This window comes from Capsicum annuum, chromosome 7, assembly GCF_002878395.1.
Source record: "Capsicum annuum cultivar UCD-10X-F1 chromosome 7, UCD10Xv1.1, whole genome shotgun sequence".
Taxonomy (NCBI): domain Eukaryota; kingdom Viridiplantae; phylum Streptophyta; class Magnoliopsida; order Solanales; family Solanaceae; genus Capsicum; species Capsicum annuum.
This window is the reverse complement of record NC_061117.1, coordinates 216,264,536-216,285,254: the sequence shown is the minus strand read 5'-3', so window position 1 is coordinate 216,285,254 and position 20,719 is coordinate 216,264,536. Positions and strand designations below refer to the sequence as shown.

Below are 20,719 nucleotides of genomic sequence, written 5' to 3'. Positions count from 1 at the left end.
AATTCAAAATTATTCAAGTTTCAATGTGGTTATCGAACACTGGGTAGAAAACTCCTTCAAAAAAAAGAGACTCCGAAATATCACACCTCCGGCTTAATTTACGTGACACGATTGGAATTTTCAAGATTTAATAAAGTATTTCTTTGATAGAATTTTTTTAAAATTGCACGCGTTTTAAATATTTAAGGTGTTAATATATGGTTTTCAAATGTATAAATTTTATTTCAAAAAACTTAAAGCTTCTATGTCCCAATTCACAATAAAAATTTAAGAGTTTAAATCTCGAAATTTCAGCGATACCACATAAATTAAGATAGAGAGGGTACATAATAATTATTATAGTTTAACTCTCGCAAAGCACCATGTAGCAATATATGTTGAAGAAGAACCAAAGTGAAGCATATAGCAAATTAAATTAGAGTCATATGCAACAATGAAACCATTCGTATCTCGCCAAGCCAAAAATATTTAATGAAGCTATCACGGAGGCTATGAACTTAGAAATGAAGAGCAATTTCCAGAAATGATCTTAAATGTTAATGTAATGACCCCTAATCAAATCGTTTGAGATTCAGAAGTGGAAACAATCTTTTTATCTACTAATATTGGTCAAATTGACATATTACCAAATCACGGTCGAAAGACAAAGTCGATGGACATTGAACCACATATAAATATTCATGTATTACCCCTTGTTCCCGAGGGATGGAGGAAGCTAGATTAGTCGAAAGATGGTTATCGGTTTATACTTTCTTTGCATATCAAAATGTTTCACTCTAATACAATATCTTGATATTCAACGTTACAAAAGCAATGCTCAAGAATCAATGAACATATCATGTACCTCAAATTTATACAAGTGAAATTTCATGACATTATTCTGAAAGTTCAAACTCCATGAAAAATTCTAGAATTTGAATTGCAATAGTTCAAACTCAAGTCTTGGAGTTTGGACTGCAATAAAACTGAAGAGGTATATATAGAGCCCATACAAAGGAAAAATAAAAGGCCCACGGGCTTTAACTAGAAAAGGCCCATCACATTTAAGAAACCAAAACTGAAGGTATGGAGGCCATGTGGTTAAGTTCATAAATGGCCCAAAAATGGATTGGTGTTCATATTTTGTCTTCCATAATCTTATAAAAATAGCCTCCATAAGAGCTGATCTTGATTTTTGTGCCCCACTTAATAATCTTGTACATAAGGCAGGCGATCTAACTCTTTACCCATAAGGTAGACGTTTATGACATTTTAAGACAATGAACCTGTACAATTGACCACTCTAAAAGGGCTAGAATTCTAACATTATGTTAGGACCTGAGGACCAAGAGATAGTCTCAGATAGACAATTTTTATGGGGCGTAGGCCTACTAAAAGGTAATGGAGGCATGCAAAGATTTCCTCGGGCCGAACAAAGTTTGTCCCTCGAGTTCAAAAGCAGAAGGGAGCTTGAATGCAAGACCCACCCATTGAGCAAGGACAAAAGTCTGCCTTAGTGATTCAACGGCGCCGAGTATAAGGCCCGTCGCTCAACTGATAAAAGTTACTCCTACGGATAGCAGGTTGATCTACCCCAAAAGCTCACATCGATGGAAAGATTTAGCACCTCGATATCGGCTCTAAGCCACCTAGGGTTGTAATATGTTTCAAGGGTTGGGCTGAAAATCAAGACCGGGCCGCTTTGTGGGACACTAGGCGTAACGTCCTGAAAAATCTAAAGATATAGAGCCCATACATGAGAAAAATAAAGCCCATGGGCTTTTACTACAAAAAGCCCATGACATTTCACAAACTACAATAAAAGAATTAAAAAACAAAATTCCCATTTTGTCCTCTTTATCGTAGATCTACCGAATTTTCCAAAGGCATCATCATCACTCTTATGAGTATTCAAGTACAACAAACAAAGATCTAAAAAACCTGAATCACATCTCACGCGATAATAGGTCCACACACTTCTCACGCGCAAACCGTTTTTATTATTCCCAAAAAATCCCCACACATTTTTTGCTTTTGCCTGCAAAATTGCAAAATCTCCCGTCGATTTCACCGTCATTTCTCACTTTTCCGATCGCCGGTAACTAATTTATTCATTATTTTTTGTTGCTTTATTATTGCTATTTATAGATCTAGTTCAATTAATGTTAAAGAGTAATTAATTTCCTTTTTTTTTTTGATGTATTTTATTAAATGCATGGAAACTTTATTTAGTATTACAGAGACGGATCTAGGATTTTGATTTATTAGCTGCGGAGGCTACTGGAGAACTATTATGAGCGTGTAAAGTAGAAAGGTGGACAACTAATATGAAACAGAGGGAGCAATACAGTAACGAATTTAGGATTTGTACAATTATTATGATTTTGTAAGGGAAGTGTAAAGTGGAAATTGTGGACAACTGATAAGGGATGGAAGGAGTTATATAGAAATGGATCTAGGATTTTAATTTAGTAGCTGTGGAGGCTACTGGACTTTCTTTTTATGATTTCTTAATTGGCGTGTAAAGTGGAAGCGTGGACAAGTAATTTTGAATGGAGCGAGTAATATAGAAATGGATCTAGGAGTTTGATTTAGTAGCTGCGGAGGCTACTGGACTCACTATTATGATTTTTTGAGGAGCGTGTAAAGTGGAAATGTGGACTAGTAATATGGGATAGAGGGAGTAGTACAGTTAACGGATCTAGGATTTTAATTGAGTAGCTGCAAAGGCTACTGGACTCACTATTATTTTCATTTTTTTAATAATTAGTATTAGTTAATGAAGATTGCGGATATGTAATTTGAGTGAAGACGGCCATGTGTGCATGAGTGATGAGGTGGATCTGCTCATGCTAGCATTAGATTTGATATCTTGTTTGTCAAGTTAGTTTTGATTTTGTTTCTTTTGATTATGCTGTTGGTGTCTAGATCTTATCTGCAGACTGATTTGAATGAATGTTTGTTTTTTGTCTTTTTGAATCATAAATTGATGTTAATTGTTTTTTTCCTTTTTGAATCGTAAATTGATGTTAATAGTAGAATTAATGCGTGGAATGATTTGAATGAATAGTTCAGGTAATGTTAAGAGTATTTATTTTTTTGTCGTTTCTATTAATAGTTGGGAAACTTTATTTAGTAATTCAGATATGGATCTAGAATTTTAATTTAATAGCTGTGGAGGCTATTAGACTCGCTACTTTTTATACGACGAGTGAGGGCACAACGTAGAAAATGGAGTATAACTTAATGAAGATTATGGATGTGTAATTTGAGTGAAGATCGCGGTGTATGTGCATTCACTGCAACGAGGTAGATCTGTTCATGCTAGCATTAGATTTGTGTTCTTGTTTGTCGAGTAATTTCTGGATTTCATTAACTTTTGATTCTTCTCTAATGTCTAAATCTTATGTGTTAGTTAGATTTGAATGAATGGTTGCTTTTTTTCTTTTTGACTCATGAGATTCGATATGTGGAGGAATTATTTGTTTGAGTGCTGCTAGGTTGTTTGGTAATGCGATCTGTGTGATATGTAGTTGTTTCTTCCTCGTTTAACTGTCAGAAAAGTTTATCCAGTGTAATTGTTGCTTGGCACTGGTGCACTTTTACTTGCTGTAGATGGATCCTTGACCACCTAGTATAATCATTTGGGTGCCATGGTACTACGTATTAGTTGGATTTGGGTTAGAGGGATTTGTCTTACTTCTGGATTTCGTTTTTTTTTCTGTCTCTCTTGCTTCTAGAACTTGTGTGTGGCAGTTCCATAATGAGTAGTTACCGTGCAGGCAAATTAAACATGTACGTTATATGCGAGTTTCAGTTAAGATGTTCACTAATACGATCAGTGTGATATGAATTTGTTTCTTGCTCATAAGTGTCTCAATTGGTATTCATATCTGCATTTAGTCTACGGATGAAGTAATGTGATATTACACTGGCATGAATGCTAGTAGATATTATATCTATTCTCATAGTTGGTAAAACTTTCTTTTTTCCATAATTGCTTGTTTCACTCTGCAATCATGCTTCCAAATAAATAAAGGAAAAATACGATAAGGGATATAATTATGAGGTGTAAATGTCCCTTATCTATGAGAGGGAGCATAATATTTTCTGATTCTTCATTTCTCATTTATCAAGTTCTACAAAGTTCACTAACACGAATCCTTATTTCAGAGTTCCTGGAATAATCTACGGAGATCTTGTATTTTGGTTAGATCGAACTAGTTTTCAGGAGATTGGTGTTTTGGTTGGGCAATGGCTTCCCCATTGATCTCAACAAGGAGATACTGGGCTTTTTTCATCTATGTCGTTCTCGTTTCTCATGTCAGTAATGGGTTTTATCTTCCTGGAAGCTACATGCATACATATTCAACAGGTGAAGAAATCTTCGTCAAAGTGAATTCATTGACATCGATTGAAACTGAACTTCCATTTAGCTACTATAGTCTTCCTTACTGCAAGCCTCCTGGTGGAGTCAAGAATAGTGCTGAGAATCTAGGAGAGTTGCTAATGGGAGATCAGATTGACAACTCCCCGTACAGATTTAAGATGAATGTCAATGAGTCTATTTACCTGTGTACTACTCCGCCCCTAAATGAGCATGAGGTGAAGCTGTTGAAGCAGAGAACACGTGATCTGTATCAGGTTAACATGATTTTGGATAATTTGCCTGCTTTGAGATATGCCAACCAAAATGGGCTCAAAATTCAGTGGACGGGGTTTCCAGTTGGCTACTCACCACAAAACAGTAATGATGATTACATAATCAACCATCTTAAATTCAGGGTTTTAATTCACGAGTACGAGGGTGCTGGAGTTCAGATAATTGGTACTGGTGAAGAAGGTATGGGTGTCATTACAGAGACTGATAAGAGTAAAACATCTGGTTTTGAAATTGTTGGTTTTGAGGTGGTTCCATGCAGTGTCAAGTATGAGCCAGAAAAGATGACAAAACTCCATATGTATGACAACACTTCGTCAATAAATTGCCCACTGGATCTGGAAAAGTCCCAAATAATAAGAGAGCAAGAAAGAGTGTCTTTCACTTATGAGGTTGAATTTGTTAAAAGTGATATTAGATGGCCATCTAGATGGGATGCTTATCTGAAGATGGATGGTGCTCGAGTCCATTGGTTCTCAATTCTCAACTCTTTGATGGTAATTTTTTTCTTGGCTGGTATTGTTTTCGTTATCTTTTTGAGAACTGTTAGAAGGGATTTGACCAAGTATGAGGAACTGGATAAAGAGGCTCAGGCACAGATGAATGAGGAGCTTTCTGGTTGGAAGCTTGTGGTGGGTGATGTTTTTAGAGAGCCAAATCACTCCAAGTTACTATGTGTGATGATTGGAGATGGGGTTCAAATTACTGGAATGGCAGTTGTCACTATTGTTTTTGCTGCATTTGGTTTCATGTCACCAGCTTCACGAGGCATGCTGCTGACAGGCATGATATTGCTTTATCTTTTTCTGGGAATTGCTGCTGGTTACGTTAGTGTTCGTGCCTGGAGAACAATAAAGGGTACTTCTGAAGGTTGGAGATCAGTTTCATGGTCAACTGCGTGCTTCTTTCCTGGAATAGTCTTTGTCATACTCACTCTGCTGAATTTCATTCTTTGGGAAAGCAACAGCACTGGCGCACTGCCCATCTCACTATATTTCATTCTCATATTGCTTTGGTTCTGCATCTCAGTGCCTCTTACCCTCATGGGAGGATACCTTGGCACTCGAGCTGAGCCTATTCAATATCCTGTGCGGACTAACCAGATTCCTAGGGAGATCCCTGCACGCAAGTATCCCTCTTGGCTTCTTGTTCTTGGTGCTGGAACTCTGCCATTTGGAACCCTCTTTATTGAACTCTTCTTCATCCTCTCTAGTATTTGGCTTGGAAGATTCTACTATGTTTTTGGTTTCCTGCTTATTGTCCTCCTCCTGTTGGTTACTGTTTGTGCTGAAGTTTCAGTTGTGCTCACTTATATGCATCTTTGCGTGGAAGATTGGATGTGGTGGTGGAAATCATTCTATGCATCAGGTTCTGTTGCTGTGTATGTGTTCCTTTACTCCATCAACTACTTGATTTTTGACCTACAGAGCTTGAGTGGCCCAGTATCAGCTGTGCTTTACCTTGGCTACTCCTTGATAATGGCAATTGCAATCATGCTGTCAACTGGCACTATTGGCTTCATCACATCATTTTACTTTGTGCATTATCTTTTTGCATCAGTGAAGATTGACTGAGCAGGTATGCAGGGTGATTACTATAGTTTGATGGCTAAGACCCGTTGTGCATTGTGGAACTTTACCTAGTCCTGCCAGAAAGAGTATCTAAAATTGCAGTGAGGGGCTTTTTTACTTTTTATTTAACTGTAATGTTCTGAGGTTAGATATCTTGTTAGTCCAAAGCTATTGTTTAGCATTTTCATCTTTCGTTGTGTTTTGTTTACATTTCCCCCTGTTTCTTGTATCTTGACAACCTCTACCTTCGATGGGAAAATTACCAGAGAGAAATCATTGTAGCTTTGAAATTGGAAAGCAAGATAGGTTTATGGTGGTTTTCAGGATGCAAGGCATCTGCATCTGCTGTGTTTTTACTCGTCTTTGCAACTACATAAACAGCGCGCTGAACTTTTTACCTTTGGAATGCTCATTTTGACTAATCACCTAATACTTGCTGCGTCTTCCCTAGATATAAACTTGGATAGATGGGAAGCATCACCAAAGATTTCTTCTGCCGTTGAAATCTGAACCTTGATCTTATACTGTAGTTCATTCAGCTCACCACATCCTGGAATGCATCTTCTTTTAACCTAAAAGAATAATGAATAATTTCTTTTGTTGTTGGTTCAAGCAGGGGCAGATGTAGAGTTGATGGTATGAGTTCCGTAGATTCCAATAGCCTGTATTTCAGTATGTCTTAAAAAATTTACTTAATATGTGTTAGGATTTGTCCTGAATTTTCTAATTTATCTGATTTTCTATCATAATTAGAATTACATTTCTTTGTGGAAATTTCTTGTTGGTAAAGATCTCTTTCATATTAGGTGTATTCTTGCTTGGAGGAAAAGTTTTGTGCATCTCTAAATTGAAGGTCATTTTTTTTCTCAAATCATAAAACAATAGCATCCACAATATAGTTCTTAAGTCTTGTTTAGTGAAGATCTCTCCATATGTTTTATATTTTTTCAATATTGATTTTTAATATGTAGGTCGTTTATCAAATCATACAAATAATATGCTCTTTTAGTATGCTTTTCTTTACATCTAAGTTATCATCTCTAGTCTTTAGGGTTTGCAAATTATTTGTTTTTGCACAGCGCCCTACCAATTTTGAACCCAACAATATGCACATATTTTGAAGTAATTTAGAACCCAATAATAACTCAAAAGGGATAAAATTTCAAATCCATAAACATAAAATTCCGAACGTCTTCAAGCTCATTTCAAACGAGTAAACTTCAAATTCCGAGCGTCTGTAAGCTCAAGGACTCACTCGGTTTAGTTAGAACCACATAACTGAAGTTTACCATGAAGGTTACTGAAAAAAGTAGTATCGACATTTGTTTTGGGAGTCAATCTGTGAGGAACTGCACTTCTGCAAATTATACTACCCAAAGGGGCTCAAAATATGTGTAACGTGCTACTTGACAAGCACAATTCTGTCACCTAAGCAACCAATGAGAGAATGGTAGCTGAATAGTAAAACATAGAGATTAAGAGAGAATTTGAGAGAGAAGTATCTTGAATATATGAAAATGAATGCTCATTTATATTGTAATTCTTGTAGTTATAGGCTAATCCCCAATGAGCTGCCAACTGTAGCTCCTAACTGAATCCTAACCACCTCTTAACAGATATTAACTACCTAACCGACTTATGAAATGACTAAAATGCCCTCCCTTCTGAATTAGTATATAACAATACTCCCTTCCCCCGCAGAAGTCCTTGACCTCAAGGACTGAATTGAGGAAACTACTGAAGTAAAGAATTGGCATCCATCTATGTGCTATCTTCAGAAGAACAGTTGAACCATTTGACCAAGTCTTGAGTCACTAGCCGACCACCTTTGGAAATAGATCTTGTGTCTAGCACAGCCTCAGGAACCAGAATAACATAGCTATAGAAGGAGAGAGTAACAGGCAGAGCAGGGTGAATAGGTTTGTCCCGGATGAATTTCTTCAGTTGAGACACATTAAAAGTGTTATGGATCTTGGTCTGAGGAGGAAGCTATAGTTGGTAGGCTATGGTGCCCACATTTTTTAGGATAACAAAAGGTCCAAAGAACTTGGGATTTAGCTTGTGATACACATGACCCCACAATGACATCTGCCTATACGGTTGTAGTTTAACAAACACTTCATCTCCAACTTCAAATACTCGAGGAAATTTATCAGCATGAGCTTTTATCCGAGATCGGACCAACAATAAATGGTGCTTCAAGAGCCGAATAGTACATTCCCTAACTTGAAGGTTTCTATCAACCATGTCAACCATAGAATCATGAGCTAGATATGGTAAATGAGTGGGGGGTTTCTGACCATAAACTACCTCAAAGGGAATCATTTTGATGGCAGAATAGAATGAGGTATTATACCACCATTCAACCAAGGGTAGCCACTTGACCCATTCTTTAGGTCTGTCGTAACACATACACCTAAGATATCCCTCCACACACTTGTTCGCTACTTCAGTCTGGCTATCTGATTGTGGGTGATTGGTTGTGGAGTGAAGAAGTTGCACACCCTGAGCTGCAAATAAGGATTTCCAAAATTTGCTTAAAAAAACCATATCTCAGTCGCTGACTATAGTTTGTGGTAATCCATGTAACCTGTAAATGTTATCCAAAAATAACTGAGCAACAAAGGTAACTGTATAAATATGGGTCAAGCTCATAAAGTGAGCATATTTGCTTAGTCGATCCACAACAATCAAGATCACTGATTTATTGTAAGCCTTTGGCAGTCCCTCAATGAAGTCCTAACTGATGTCTTGCCAAACTTTTTTTGGGGACTGGCAGGGGTTGTAGCAAGCCAGGAACTTTGACATTTTCTCCTTTACACCTTTGCCACATCCTACACTTCCTCACAAATTCATAAACATCGTTCTTCAAAACTTTCCAGTAATACCACTGACTCACTCTATAGAGTATAGTAGATATACCCGTGTGTCCTTTTATGGCACTATTATGCAAGTGCTGTAGAATAACTTGCTTCAAGTTTCTATCATTCTCTACTAAAATCTTGCCCTTCCTGTATAAGACACCCTCATGCAACATGAATATCAAATTAGATAAAGGGTCAGAGGCTAGCTGAGTGATTAATCATTGCCAGTGGACATCTGCCGTGTAAGAGACTCGAATCTTCTCTAAAAAATCAAAGGTGATAGTGGTCAAGGTTTGTAGTTGTACCTCTTGTTGTGCAGGACATCTAGACAGTGCATCAGCTGCTAGGTTGTCTTTTCTCTTCTTGTAAACTATTGTATAATCATACCCTATGAGTTTAGCAAGCCATTTTTATTGGATGAGAGTAGAAATCCTTTGCTCCAACAAGTATTTTAATGGTTGATGATAAGTTTTGATGAAGAAGTGTCTGCCAATCAAGTAAGATCTCCATTTGTCTACGACTTTCACAATTGCAAACATTTCTTTCTCATAAACTGAAATTACTAAATGTCTGGAGCTGAGAGCTTTACTTATGTAAGTTAAGGGATGGCCAACCTGCATCAATATGGCCCCTATTCCATGGCTACATGCATCAGTTTCCAACATAAACTCTTGAGAAAAGTCGGGCAAGGCTAGTATAGCGGTGGTTCCCATAGCTATTTTAAGTTGTTCAAAAGCCTTGGTTGCCATGGTGGTCCACTCAATTTTGTATTTCTTCAATAAGTCAGTAAGAGGCTTAGCGGTCACCCCATAACCCTTCACGGATCTTCTATAATAACCGGTCAGTCCCAAAAAACCTCTATGCTCTTTAATAGTTTTGTGAACAGGCCTCTCCAACATCACTTTAATTTTATCAAAATCAACATGAACTCCTTGTTGGGTGATGACATGACCTAGCTAATCCACTTCAGTTTTTCCAAAAGAGCACTTACTCAACTTGACAAACAAATAGTGTGTTTTCAAAATATCAAAAGTCAAGGTTAAGTGTGTCAAGTGGTCATCCCAAGAAGAACTATATATCAAAATATCATCGAAAAATACCAAAATAATTTTTCTCAGGTAGGGTCAAAATATAGAATTCATGAGACTTTGAAAGGTGGAGGGTGCATTAGTCAACCCAAATGGCATGACTACAAATTCATGATGGTCATTGTGTGATCTCAAAGCAGTCTTTTCAATATCGTTCTCATTCATTCTAATTTGGTGGTATCCCGACCTTAAATCCAACTTAGAGTAATATTTGGACCCCCAAATTCATCTAACAACTCTTCTATGACAGGTATAGGGAATTTATGTTTTACAGTCAGTTATTAAGCTTCCTGTAATCAATACAGAGTCTCTATGCCCGATCCTTCTTCCTAACCATAACATTGGAGAAGAAAATGGAGTTACACTTGGCCTGATCACTCCCGTTTCGGTATTTCTGCAACCATCTTCTCAATTTCATCTTTTTGAACAGCTGCATATCGATAAGGTCTAACATTTATAAGAGAAACCCCCTTCTTTTAACACCATCTTGTGGTCGTGTTGCCTATGGGGAGGCAGTGTTTTTGGTATGTCAAACAGGGAACTAAACTGATCCAATATGACCTGCATGTCAACAGGGATTTCAGTCTTTTGATTTCCCAACTTTTCTTCTATTGGAGTTTGAATAAAAGCTACTGACATCATATCGAGTTGGTGTGTTTCCCCCAAATTTTTTTGCATCTTGACATCTGCCACCATTTTGAAACTACCAGGCTGACTCTCTCTAAGTGAAACCTTCTTGTTCCCCATCTGAAACTACATATTCAACTAGCTAAAATTCCATTTTAAATCTCCCAAAGTTGTGAGCCATTGTATGCCCAACACCACATCAGCTCCCCCCAATGGAATTACCAGCATATCTGCTTGAAAATCAACTCCTTGCATTTTTCAATGTACTTCCTTGCTTAAAAGAGAACTGTGGACCTTGCTGCCATGCGCAACTGGTACTGAAAATGGTGTGACGGTGTCCAACTTACACCCCAACCTTTTAGTTATTTCCAAGTCCATGAAGTTATATGTAGATCCCAAATCCACAAGGACATGGACCATTTTTCCTTTAATAGAACCCTTTACTCATATGGTTCTATAGTCACAAGTACCATTCAAGGCATGTACAAGAACTTGAGCCTTAAATGATAAATCCTCTTCATTTTGTTCTTCCCTCTTCGTGCATCTTCCCACACCGCTTCTTCATCCTCTTCGTCAACCTCCAATATAAACAACTGCTTTCTTCTGTTGCATTTGTGGGTCGACATATACTTCTCATCACACCAATAACAAATTCCCTAAGATCTCTTTTTCATCCATTTCGGCTGGGGATAGCCTTTTTGACCCAGTAATGGTTGGCTTAGTTCTAACCTTGGTATTCTTAAGATTCACCACTCTTGACTGATTACTCCAAGAATTATTAGAATTTGGTAATATAGCCTATGAACTACTCACCAGTGCTTGTGTATGACCATGCTGCAGTTTCAAAGATTGCTCGACTAATTTCGCTTGATTGTATGCTTTCATCAGTGTTTGAGGGCCGAACATCCTTACCTGCACCTCCACTTCTAGGCTCAGATTAGCCAAAAAGATGCTAATGGATTGTTTTTTCGTCAGCTCCACCTGATTTAAGAGCTCAGCAAATTTATCCAAGAAATCCTGAACACTACCTATCTGTTTAAGAGTTATCAATTCTCCTAATGGATCGGCATGTTCGATATCCCCAAATCTCAAGTAAATTGCCCTTATGTAATCACTCCAACTAGGTATTGTCCCTAACCTGGCCTTCATGTATGCTTGGTGCCATTGTAGAGCCTTTCCTTCTATGTAAATCATAGTTGTCTACACTTTCTTCCCTTCTGGGGTCGTCATGTACTCGAAACACTGCTTCGCTTTGTACACCCACCCCTTGATGTTATCACCATAAAATTTAGGGAATTCCACTATTTGAAATCGATCCCCTTGCCAATTAGGGTTTCTTGGAATTCCTTGATTGCCTTGGTCCGAATTGAATCCATTACCCGCCGGTGAGTTCTCCACTGGTCCATCCGCCCTTTGTGGTACCTGATTTACGGCCATTGTAATCAATAATTATTGAATTTTTTCGAGTGTTTCTCCTTGTACGCGAATTTGCTCTCAAAACTCATCCACTTCTCGTCGGAGTTCACCATTTCTGGTGTTCGCCGTCGTCATTTTTGGCCTGATTTCTGTCCGAGGAGCTTGCTGCTCTGATACCAATGTAACATGCTACTTGACAAGCACAATTCTGTCACCTAAGCAACCAATGAGAAAATGGTCGTTGAATAGTAAAACAGAGAGATTAAGAGATAGAATCAATTAATAGAGAAGTATCTTGAATATCTGAAAATGAATGCTCATTTACATTGTAATTCTTGTAGTTATAGGCTAATCCCCAATGAGCTGCCAGTTGTAGCTTCTAACTGAATCCTAACCACTTCTTAACAGATATTAACTACCTAACCGACTTATGATATGACTAAAATGCCCTTTCTTCTGAATTAGTACATTACAATATACTGCCTAGGTCAATATAATATTGCAATTTCTTTCAATCCACTGCTCTTGATCAACTTATTGCTTTGCAAGTAATACAGTCAGTAGTCAATATATGCATGTCCATAAGCATTATATAGGATTAGTAAGTATAGACTCATATGTACTATTATTATTCCTATCACCACCAAGTTAGTTATTAGCATAATGATCTATATAAACTAGGAAAGACTAGAACATCTTTTACTATATCCACAGAAATTCCAAAAGAAACAAATATAGTAAGTTAGTAACCATGGATCATTTTTTATTATAGGTATGTTATCTTTGTGTTTATAAACATTCTCAAATTCGGGAGCCAAATGCCATAACAATTAGATCCATTCAACATTCACCAGTTTACTTTTATGGAAGCTAGCATTCTTCTCTTGACGTTCTTCATTTTCTCTTTCATCTCCATTAATATTCGTTCGATTCTCCCATTCAGTGACACTAGAAGCAGGCAGTGGCAAATATGTATACGACTTAGAGATTTCTCCAAAACTCTTACTATGTCATTATTAGTCTGTTTGGCAGTACCAAAATATACATTTTGGTATGTTTATCCTATGATCATATTGATTTCCCTGTGTTATAGTTGGCTTGCCAAGACATTTAATAACTTCCTGGATTGGCTACAAGAAATGTCTCCCTCAATGCCCGTTGTCAATATTTTCATCGTCGTAAAGAGACTTGTCACTGCCAGTCTAAACCTTGAAGAAAAGCAACACAGTTTAGGGAATGACGCAGTTTAATTAACAGATGGATAATGAAGCTATCTGTACATTTTTCTTTAAAACACTTTGATCAATATTGACTAAAAAAAGGCAGCAGGTGCACTAAATCTTCTGCTAAGCGTAATGTCTGAGGAATATTGATCAATGTTGATTAGTGATGAATATTATGTTTCCTTTTAAAATAAAGAAGTACCAATAGCTTTGTGAGGGAAATTCACTTTGTACAAGACCATATGCTTTTTAAGACACTCTCAATTATCAAGTTTTCCTTTCGTTTCAGTTTATGTAATGTGCTTGTTTGGGAACACTATTTTAGAAAATTTATTGTCCAAAGACAAGCTATAAATATACGTGTGATGATAAATTATGGTAAATAGGAAGTTCAAAAATGAAATTATTCCTTTTTCTTTTTAGTCCTCTAGTCCCAAGCTTAATTAGTAAATAAGGTCGGTGTAAATTCTTTTCTTTCACCTTTGTTGTGATAGGGGTGAATTTTGAAGTTTCAATTTGTTTTTCTAGTTTGACTTTATACGAAGTTTAAGAAAGTAAAGAATTTTTTTGAATATCGTGGTTTTAAAATCAATTTATTTTGAGAAGTGCTTTTAAAAAAATCACTTTTGGTGCGAAACAATTTGTGTTGTCCTTCGAGGGTTGCTTCCTTAAATCCACCCAAGGGATCAGTGCCAACGTAGATGGAATTTTCTCCGAAGCATTCCTCAGGGTCAAGCCAAGAGTCTTCTTTGCCAGAGAGAAAGATGCGATAATAGCTGTTTGAGGGCTCTTTGAATTCTCTGCGAATTGATTTATCTGGAGTGAGAATTTCTACCCCTAGTTCCCCAAGCTCCTCCAAGAGATGCTCCATCTCACCATTGGTTTGCCTAAGATCATCTAGCACTGAGGTAATCATTTCGCCTGGGTCTGTGCCCTGTGGCGACGTTTGGATTAGGGGTGTTGGGTTGGACTCCCCCACTAAGTTCCAGGGTATGAATGTCAGCGTTTCTGTTTCAGAGAGATAGGAGATTGTTGGGTAAAAAAGAAGGTTCTTGAACATATGGTGCATGAGTGAGTTCATCATATTGAGGGTCCCCAACCTTTGAGCTTGCAATAAGGTCTGGCACCATACTTGGTACCCCATTCCCTCCGTTATTTGATCTACTGCTTCTCTCACTATTTGTGTCATCCAAGCTGGGTCTTGAATGAAGAGTACTATTGGTTGGTCCCTTACAATAACATAGTAAGTTATGGTCTTATCCGCTAAGGCTAGTTCTGCCCATGACGTTGGTAGCTGGTTGGCTGGATGTGGTACAGTTGTAAAGAAGAGAGTCTCCTTCAGAAACGGTGGGTTGTTGTTTGGAGGAAGAGTTTCTATTGTTGGTTAGAGGAGCAAAAATGTGTCCTTTGATGGGGATTTGGGGGTTCAAAAGGCCAGTGGAATTGGAGGAGAAGTTAATTGACATGACTGTGTTGGTCATATCAACCGTCCTAGGATGATGATTATCCCTAGTAGCGATGGTATTACTCCTCCCAGAATATGCAGAGGCGGAGGCGTTCATGGGGTTTCCCCCCAAGGGGATGGGGTAGCGGACCCCGTTGGGATTTTCAAGCATTAAAGGGGCAGAGATAGAGTTAATGAGGGGAGAGTAGTTAGAGTTTAATGCTCCAGCTAAGCCAATGCCATGGCTGACTTTAGACAAGTCAGAGTTGCCAGATGTACCAGGGGGAGGTGGGCCCTGTTGTCCCACAATAACTTTTTTTTTCTTTTTTTTTTGTTTATTTTTAAAATCTTTTTTGGAATTTTGGTGAAGCTTTGCATGGTTCATCTCCGTTGTACCCAAGTCAGAATTATTAGCGGTGGCTGTGAATGAATTAGAGCGTAGAAACTTATCAGAGGTTACATCATAGAATTTTACCTGGGTCTGGTCCCCCTTCGCTGGTTCCTTAACTACATTGGTGGAAGGCTTTGCGATGGTTTTCTTCTTGGGGAATGAGACTGTTTGCCATTCCTCTACTGTAGAGTGTGTCTCGCTGCTAGATGGAATCGTTTTATCCTGTTCATCAGCAGCTTTGGAGGAATGAGTGGGGCAATGCTGATGAGTGTGTCCAAGTCGCCTATAATTCGTGCATAATATCCCTTCTCCTTTATAAATCACACTTTGCCTGTGGTTGTCCACATTGACAAGGGGAAGAAACCAATGACTCACCCACCCCCATTCACAACTAACCTTATGAAGTTTCTAATTTGGAATACTAGTGGAGCCAACAGTGCTGCCTTCATTCGTCAATGTGATGCCCTAATCAGAACTCACAACCCGGCCATGATTGCCTTGCTGGAAACTAAAATGGTTAACCACAAGCATCTCATTGAATCACTGCACTTTGATGCTTACTTGGAGTCAAGCGCTGTAGGCAGAAAAGAAGGTATTGTAGTAATGTGGAAAGAAGACCTACTCCACCTCCAACACTTCTCCTTCTCACCGCAAGGTGTACATGCTACCATTAAGGTTAGTAAAGACCCTCATCCATTTTTTTTCTCTGCAATTTATGCCAGTCCTGACCCCAACACGCGTCTAATACTTTGGGATGAGTTACGCAACATTGTCAATACTCTGAATGAGAACTAACTTATGGGTGGGGGGACTTTAATGAAATCTTGAGGGCCAATGAAAAATTCAAAGGATACCCTATCAACAATACAAGAGCCAATAACTATTGAGATTGTCTAAACCATTGCAACATGGTAGACCTGGGGTATAAGGGCTGTAAATACACCTGGACCAATAAAAGGTATCAAAATAGAGGGGGTCTTATCCAGGAAAGATCAGATAGATTTATTGTCAATACTCAATGGGTAAACTACTACCCTGACTCCCTTGTTACTCACCTTCCTAGGACTAAATCTAACCACTGTCCCCTCCTCTTATCTCTCTTCAAAAAGACTGAGAGGCTGCCCAACAAGCCATTCAGATTTGAACCCATGTGGTGTAATAACCAATTATTCCATGGCCTGGTTGAGAGTTGCTTTGCTGGCCCCTCTAACCTCCAGCACTCAATATCTCAATTCTACTCTGAGGCTATTGAATGAAATATTTCTGTCTTTGGCAATTTATTCCAAAGGATTAGATCAGTTCTAGCTAGATTGGATGGCATTCAAAGTCCTCCCGCTACCACACTAGCTCTTACCTCCACAACTTGGAGAATGAGCTACTCTGTGACTATGATGCCATGCTCAAATGTGAGAAGGATTTCTGGAAAACCAAATCTAGAATATCCTGGTTGGCTGAGGGAGATGCCAACACTTCTTTCTTTCATACCTCTACTATCAATAGAAGAAGAAGAAATAAAATTTCTGAACTTAGAGATAACATGGGTAACCTTATGACTGAGGAAGCTGACATTCATACTCTCATCTTTAACCACTTTAACACACTATTCACCTCTAGCCACTTAAGCAACTCTAATAGTTATTTTGTCCCTACCAACACCTCCCAGCCTAATATTCTCTCGGAGGAAGCTAAATATTTCCTAGGTTCCCCTCTTAGGGATTCTTAGGTCTTGTTGGCCCTCAAATCATTCAAGCCTCTGAAAACCCCAGGACCTGATGGCTTCATCCCTTCTTCTTCCAAAAGTTCTGGAACATTATGGGAGAAAAAACCTTGAACTTCTGTAGGCAAGCATTCTCCACTCTCTTCATGCCTGAGGATGCTAATATTACCCTTATCTGCCTCATTTCTAAATGCAATAATGCTACAAATCTTAGGAATTTCAGGCCCATTGGACTCTGCAACACCACTTACAAGCTTCTCATCAAAATCATTGTTAATGGGATCAAGCCTTACCTTCCTACCATTATTGGCTCAGTCAAGCTAGCTTCCTAGCCAATAGGAGGGCTTCTGATCATGCCATCATCATACAAGAGTACATTACCCACTCCAGTAAAATGAAAGGGAAACACTCCAATATGATTTTGAAAATTGATCTGGACAAGGCTTTTGATAAAATTGAATGGTCCTTTATCAAGGATACCCTGCTATTATTTGGCTTCCCTGAAAATCTCACCAAACTCATTATGTCTTGTGTCACTTAATCCTCTATCTTTGTCTTAGTCAATGGTACCAAGACTAATTTCTTCAAGCCTTCAAGGGGTATTAGATAGGGGGACCCCATGTCCCCATACCTATTTATCCTTTGCATGGAGAGACTTTCAAGAGGCATTGACTCTGAGGTTAGTGCAAAAAACTGGGACCCCATCAGTATCACTAATGGTGGCCCCAAACTCTCCCATCTCTTCTTTGCTGATGACCTCACCCTCCTGGCAAGAGATATAACAACTTCCTAACCATAGTTAACATTTTGAGGACCTTTAGCATGCTTTCTAGCCAAACCATCAATAATGCCAAGTTTAAAGTCCTATTCTCCAAGAATTGCACCCCTCAAAATGCTGAGCTGTGTACCCACACCCTCAATATCCAAGCTAGCCAAAACTTTGGCAAATATCTTGGATACCCCATTTTCCATGGTAAATTCAGGAACAGTGACTTTCAATTCATCCTGGATAACATGAAACAAAGATTGACTGGGTAGAAGACCAAATTCCTCAACATGACTGGTAGAACTGTACTCACCAAGTCCACCCTCAGTAGTGTTCCTACCCACATTATACAGTACATTAAGATTCCTAACAAAATTCATGAGTTCATTGATAAAACCTACAGGGATTTTGTCTGAGGCAGCAGTGCTAAAAAGAGAAAACTTCACCTTATCAACTGAGAAAACTTTACCTTATCAACTGGGATACTCTTACTAGCCCAAAAGACAGTAGAGGGTTGGGGTTTCACAAGAGTGACATCAGGAATAAAGCCATGCATGCTGGTCTAGATTAGAGGCTTTACTCCCAGCCTACCAACCTTTGGGGCAGAATTATACTATTAAAATACAGTAGGAACAACAACACCCCTGGTTCTAGAACTTGAAAGATTATTATTAGGGGCTGAAATGCTTGCTCTAGTGGTATAAGTTGGAGAGTTAATAATGGCAATAAAGTTAGGGTTCTTCGGATAGTTGGGTGCCCTATCTGGTACCATTAGAAGCCTTATCCATGGCCCTTTCACAATTGCTGATACCAATGTTACCATCCAAAATATCTATCAAAATGGGACCTGGGACTTTAGTGGTTTATCCCTTGAGTTACCCCCTTACCTAAAAGATATCATCAGAAGTACTCTGCTTCCCCAGAATTCCATAGATGAGTATAAGCCAATTTGGGGATTAACCAGTACTGCTACCTTCAATACTGGGAGCATGTGCTCTCTCCTCAGAAACTATGTGGATAGCAATCCTATTCAAAAGAACTTTAAGATGGTTTGGAAAGCCCACATCCCTAATAAAATTAAAACTTTCCTCTGGCTTCTCCTCCATAACAGGCTCTCCACCAATGCCTACCTTAATTACATTGGCATCTCCAGAGATTCCCAATGCCAAATATGTCATTACCAGGAAGAAAACATAAATCATATCTTCTTCCAATGCAATAATGCAGTCACCTTTTGGCAGAACCTTCTCCAGAAAGCCCAGTTCAAGCCTTCCCAACTCTGGATGAACATCTCTATTTCTAACTGGGATATTATCTGGCAAAAACTCAAAGGGAAACCCTTCAATAATTGGCTTCCATGGGACACCCTTTTCCCTCGCTGCCTATGGGTCATTTGGTTGTGCAGAAATGACAACACTTTTAACCACAAATGCAACCATATCTCCACATATATGGCCATATCCCTAGCCATTGAGTTTGCCATGCTTGTCACCAAGGCTTCTCCTAATCAGTCTACTTTCACCACTATTAGCACCAAATGGAACCTTCCTATCAATGGACAACTAAAGTTGAACATTGATAGGTCAGCCCTGACCAATCCTGGTAAGGGGGGATAGGGGCATCTTCAGAGATCATAATAGGCATTGGGTCTTAGGGTTCAACATGCACCTTCCTCACACCACCCCCACCATTGCTGAGCTTTTAGCATTACGTCATTGTCTTACCATTGCTAAAACCCATAACTTCAATCACTTCACTATTGAAACTGACTCTAGCACTATATTGTCATTGATTTCTAATGAACACCTTTCCTATCATAACTTGATTGTTGAGTGGACGTCTCTAATGGAAGAAACTCAGTCCACAATGCCAATCAAGATCTTTCGAGAGCAGAATGCAGTGGCCGACATACTAGCGAATGAGAGAGCTAGAGGTCAAGTCATGGAGTCACCCCATCTGTTTTGGCAAATGCCTCCTTTTGTATCAACTTTTGTGTATTCATATTCTAACAGAAGGCTTGTTCACCGTAGAATAAAAAACAATTCTATTAACCTACGGGGCCGGGATATGGCCCCGAGCTGGAAGGGGTGTAACTCTATTTCCTCCCTAATCTCTAATAAATAGTTTATCTTTTGCACCAAAAAAAAAAAAAAGAGAAACAATTTGTGTTGGCCAATATCTTTAAAGTACTTTTGAGCAACAGTTAGTGTTTAACTCTTAAAAGTGCTTTTAAGTATATTTTTCTTGAAAGTGCTTTTTTTTTAAAAAAAAAAGTGCTTCGGGGGCAAGCTACTTTTTTTAGCTTATGAAAATTTGCTTCTGTTATTTCGAGAAGCACTTATTTTCTCCCAAAAGCTTGATCAAACACCTCAATTTTCTTAAAATAAGCACTTTTGAAAAAAAAAAAAAACTTGACCAAATAAGCTAGGAAGATGTACCAAAATGCCTTCAAATCTTACGGTCTTAAATATGTTACGTGAAAAGTTATGATTAGAGAGTTGCCAAAAGTGTAAAGACACATTTCATTTTAAAAACAAGCTAAAAAAAAGGTATGGACTTTGACCAACATATTAAGGTGTCCTTTTTAGTCATTAAGATGAGGATCAATTGCAACTTAAAGTATTTTTCGTATAATTTTAAATATTTAAATTTTAAATTTTAAATTTTAACTATTAAATTAATCCAAGTCATTTCATCTTTGAAGATTAATCTAATTGACTTTTGAATCAAAACATGCCAAACAAAAATAAATGGAGAAAATACCATTTAACTTGCCATAGAAAAGTGATAAGCAATACAACAACATAATTCATACCTTAACCCTGACTCACCAAATTGATGAAGAAGTTTTTTCGTGTATTTAAAAAAAGGACAGTTTGAACATAAAGCTCTCACAATGCACAAGGTCCGAAAAAGGACTCGATTAGAAGTTATGTTTAAGACTTGAACTCATAATTTTTTGATCATATGACA

At 38.2% G+C, this 20,719-nt stretch overlaps 1 protein-coding gene across 1 annotated transcript; it reads left to right on the top strand.

Moving 5' to 3' along the window:
• Positions 1-1,809: 1,809 nt before the first annotated feature.
• LOC107878519 (transmembrane 9 superfamily member 12) lies at positions 1,810-6,551 on the top strand. The gene is made up of 2 exons (XM_016725540.2): positions 1,810-2,077; positions 4,153-6,551. Exon 2 carries the CDS (start codon positions 4,234-4,236, stop codon positions 6,211-6,213), a length of 1,980 nt encoding a protein of 659 aa, XP_016581026.2. The 5' UTR covers positions 1,810-2,077; positions 4,153-4,233; the 3' UTR covers positions 6,214-6,551.
• Positions 6,552-20,719: the final 14,168 nt, after the last annotated feature.

Coding starts and splice junctions, on each gene's coding strand:
- LOC107878519 (XM_016725540.2), top strand. CDS start 4,234: ATGGCTTCCCCATTGATCTCAACAAGGAGATACTGGGCTTTTTTCATC.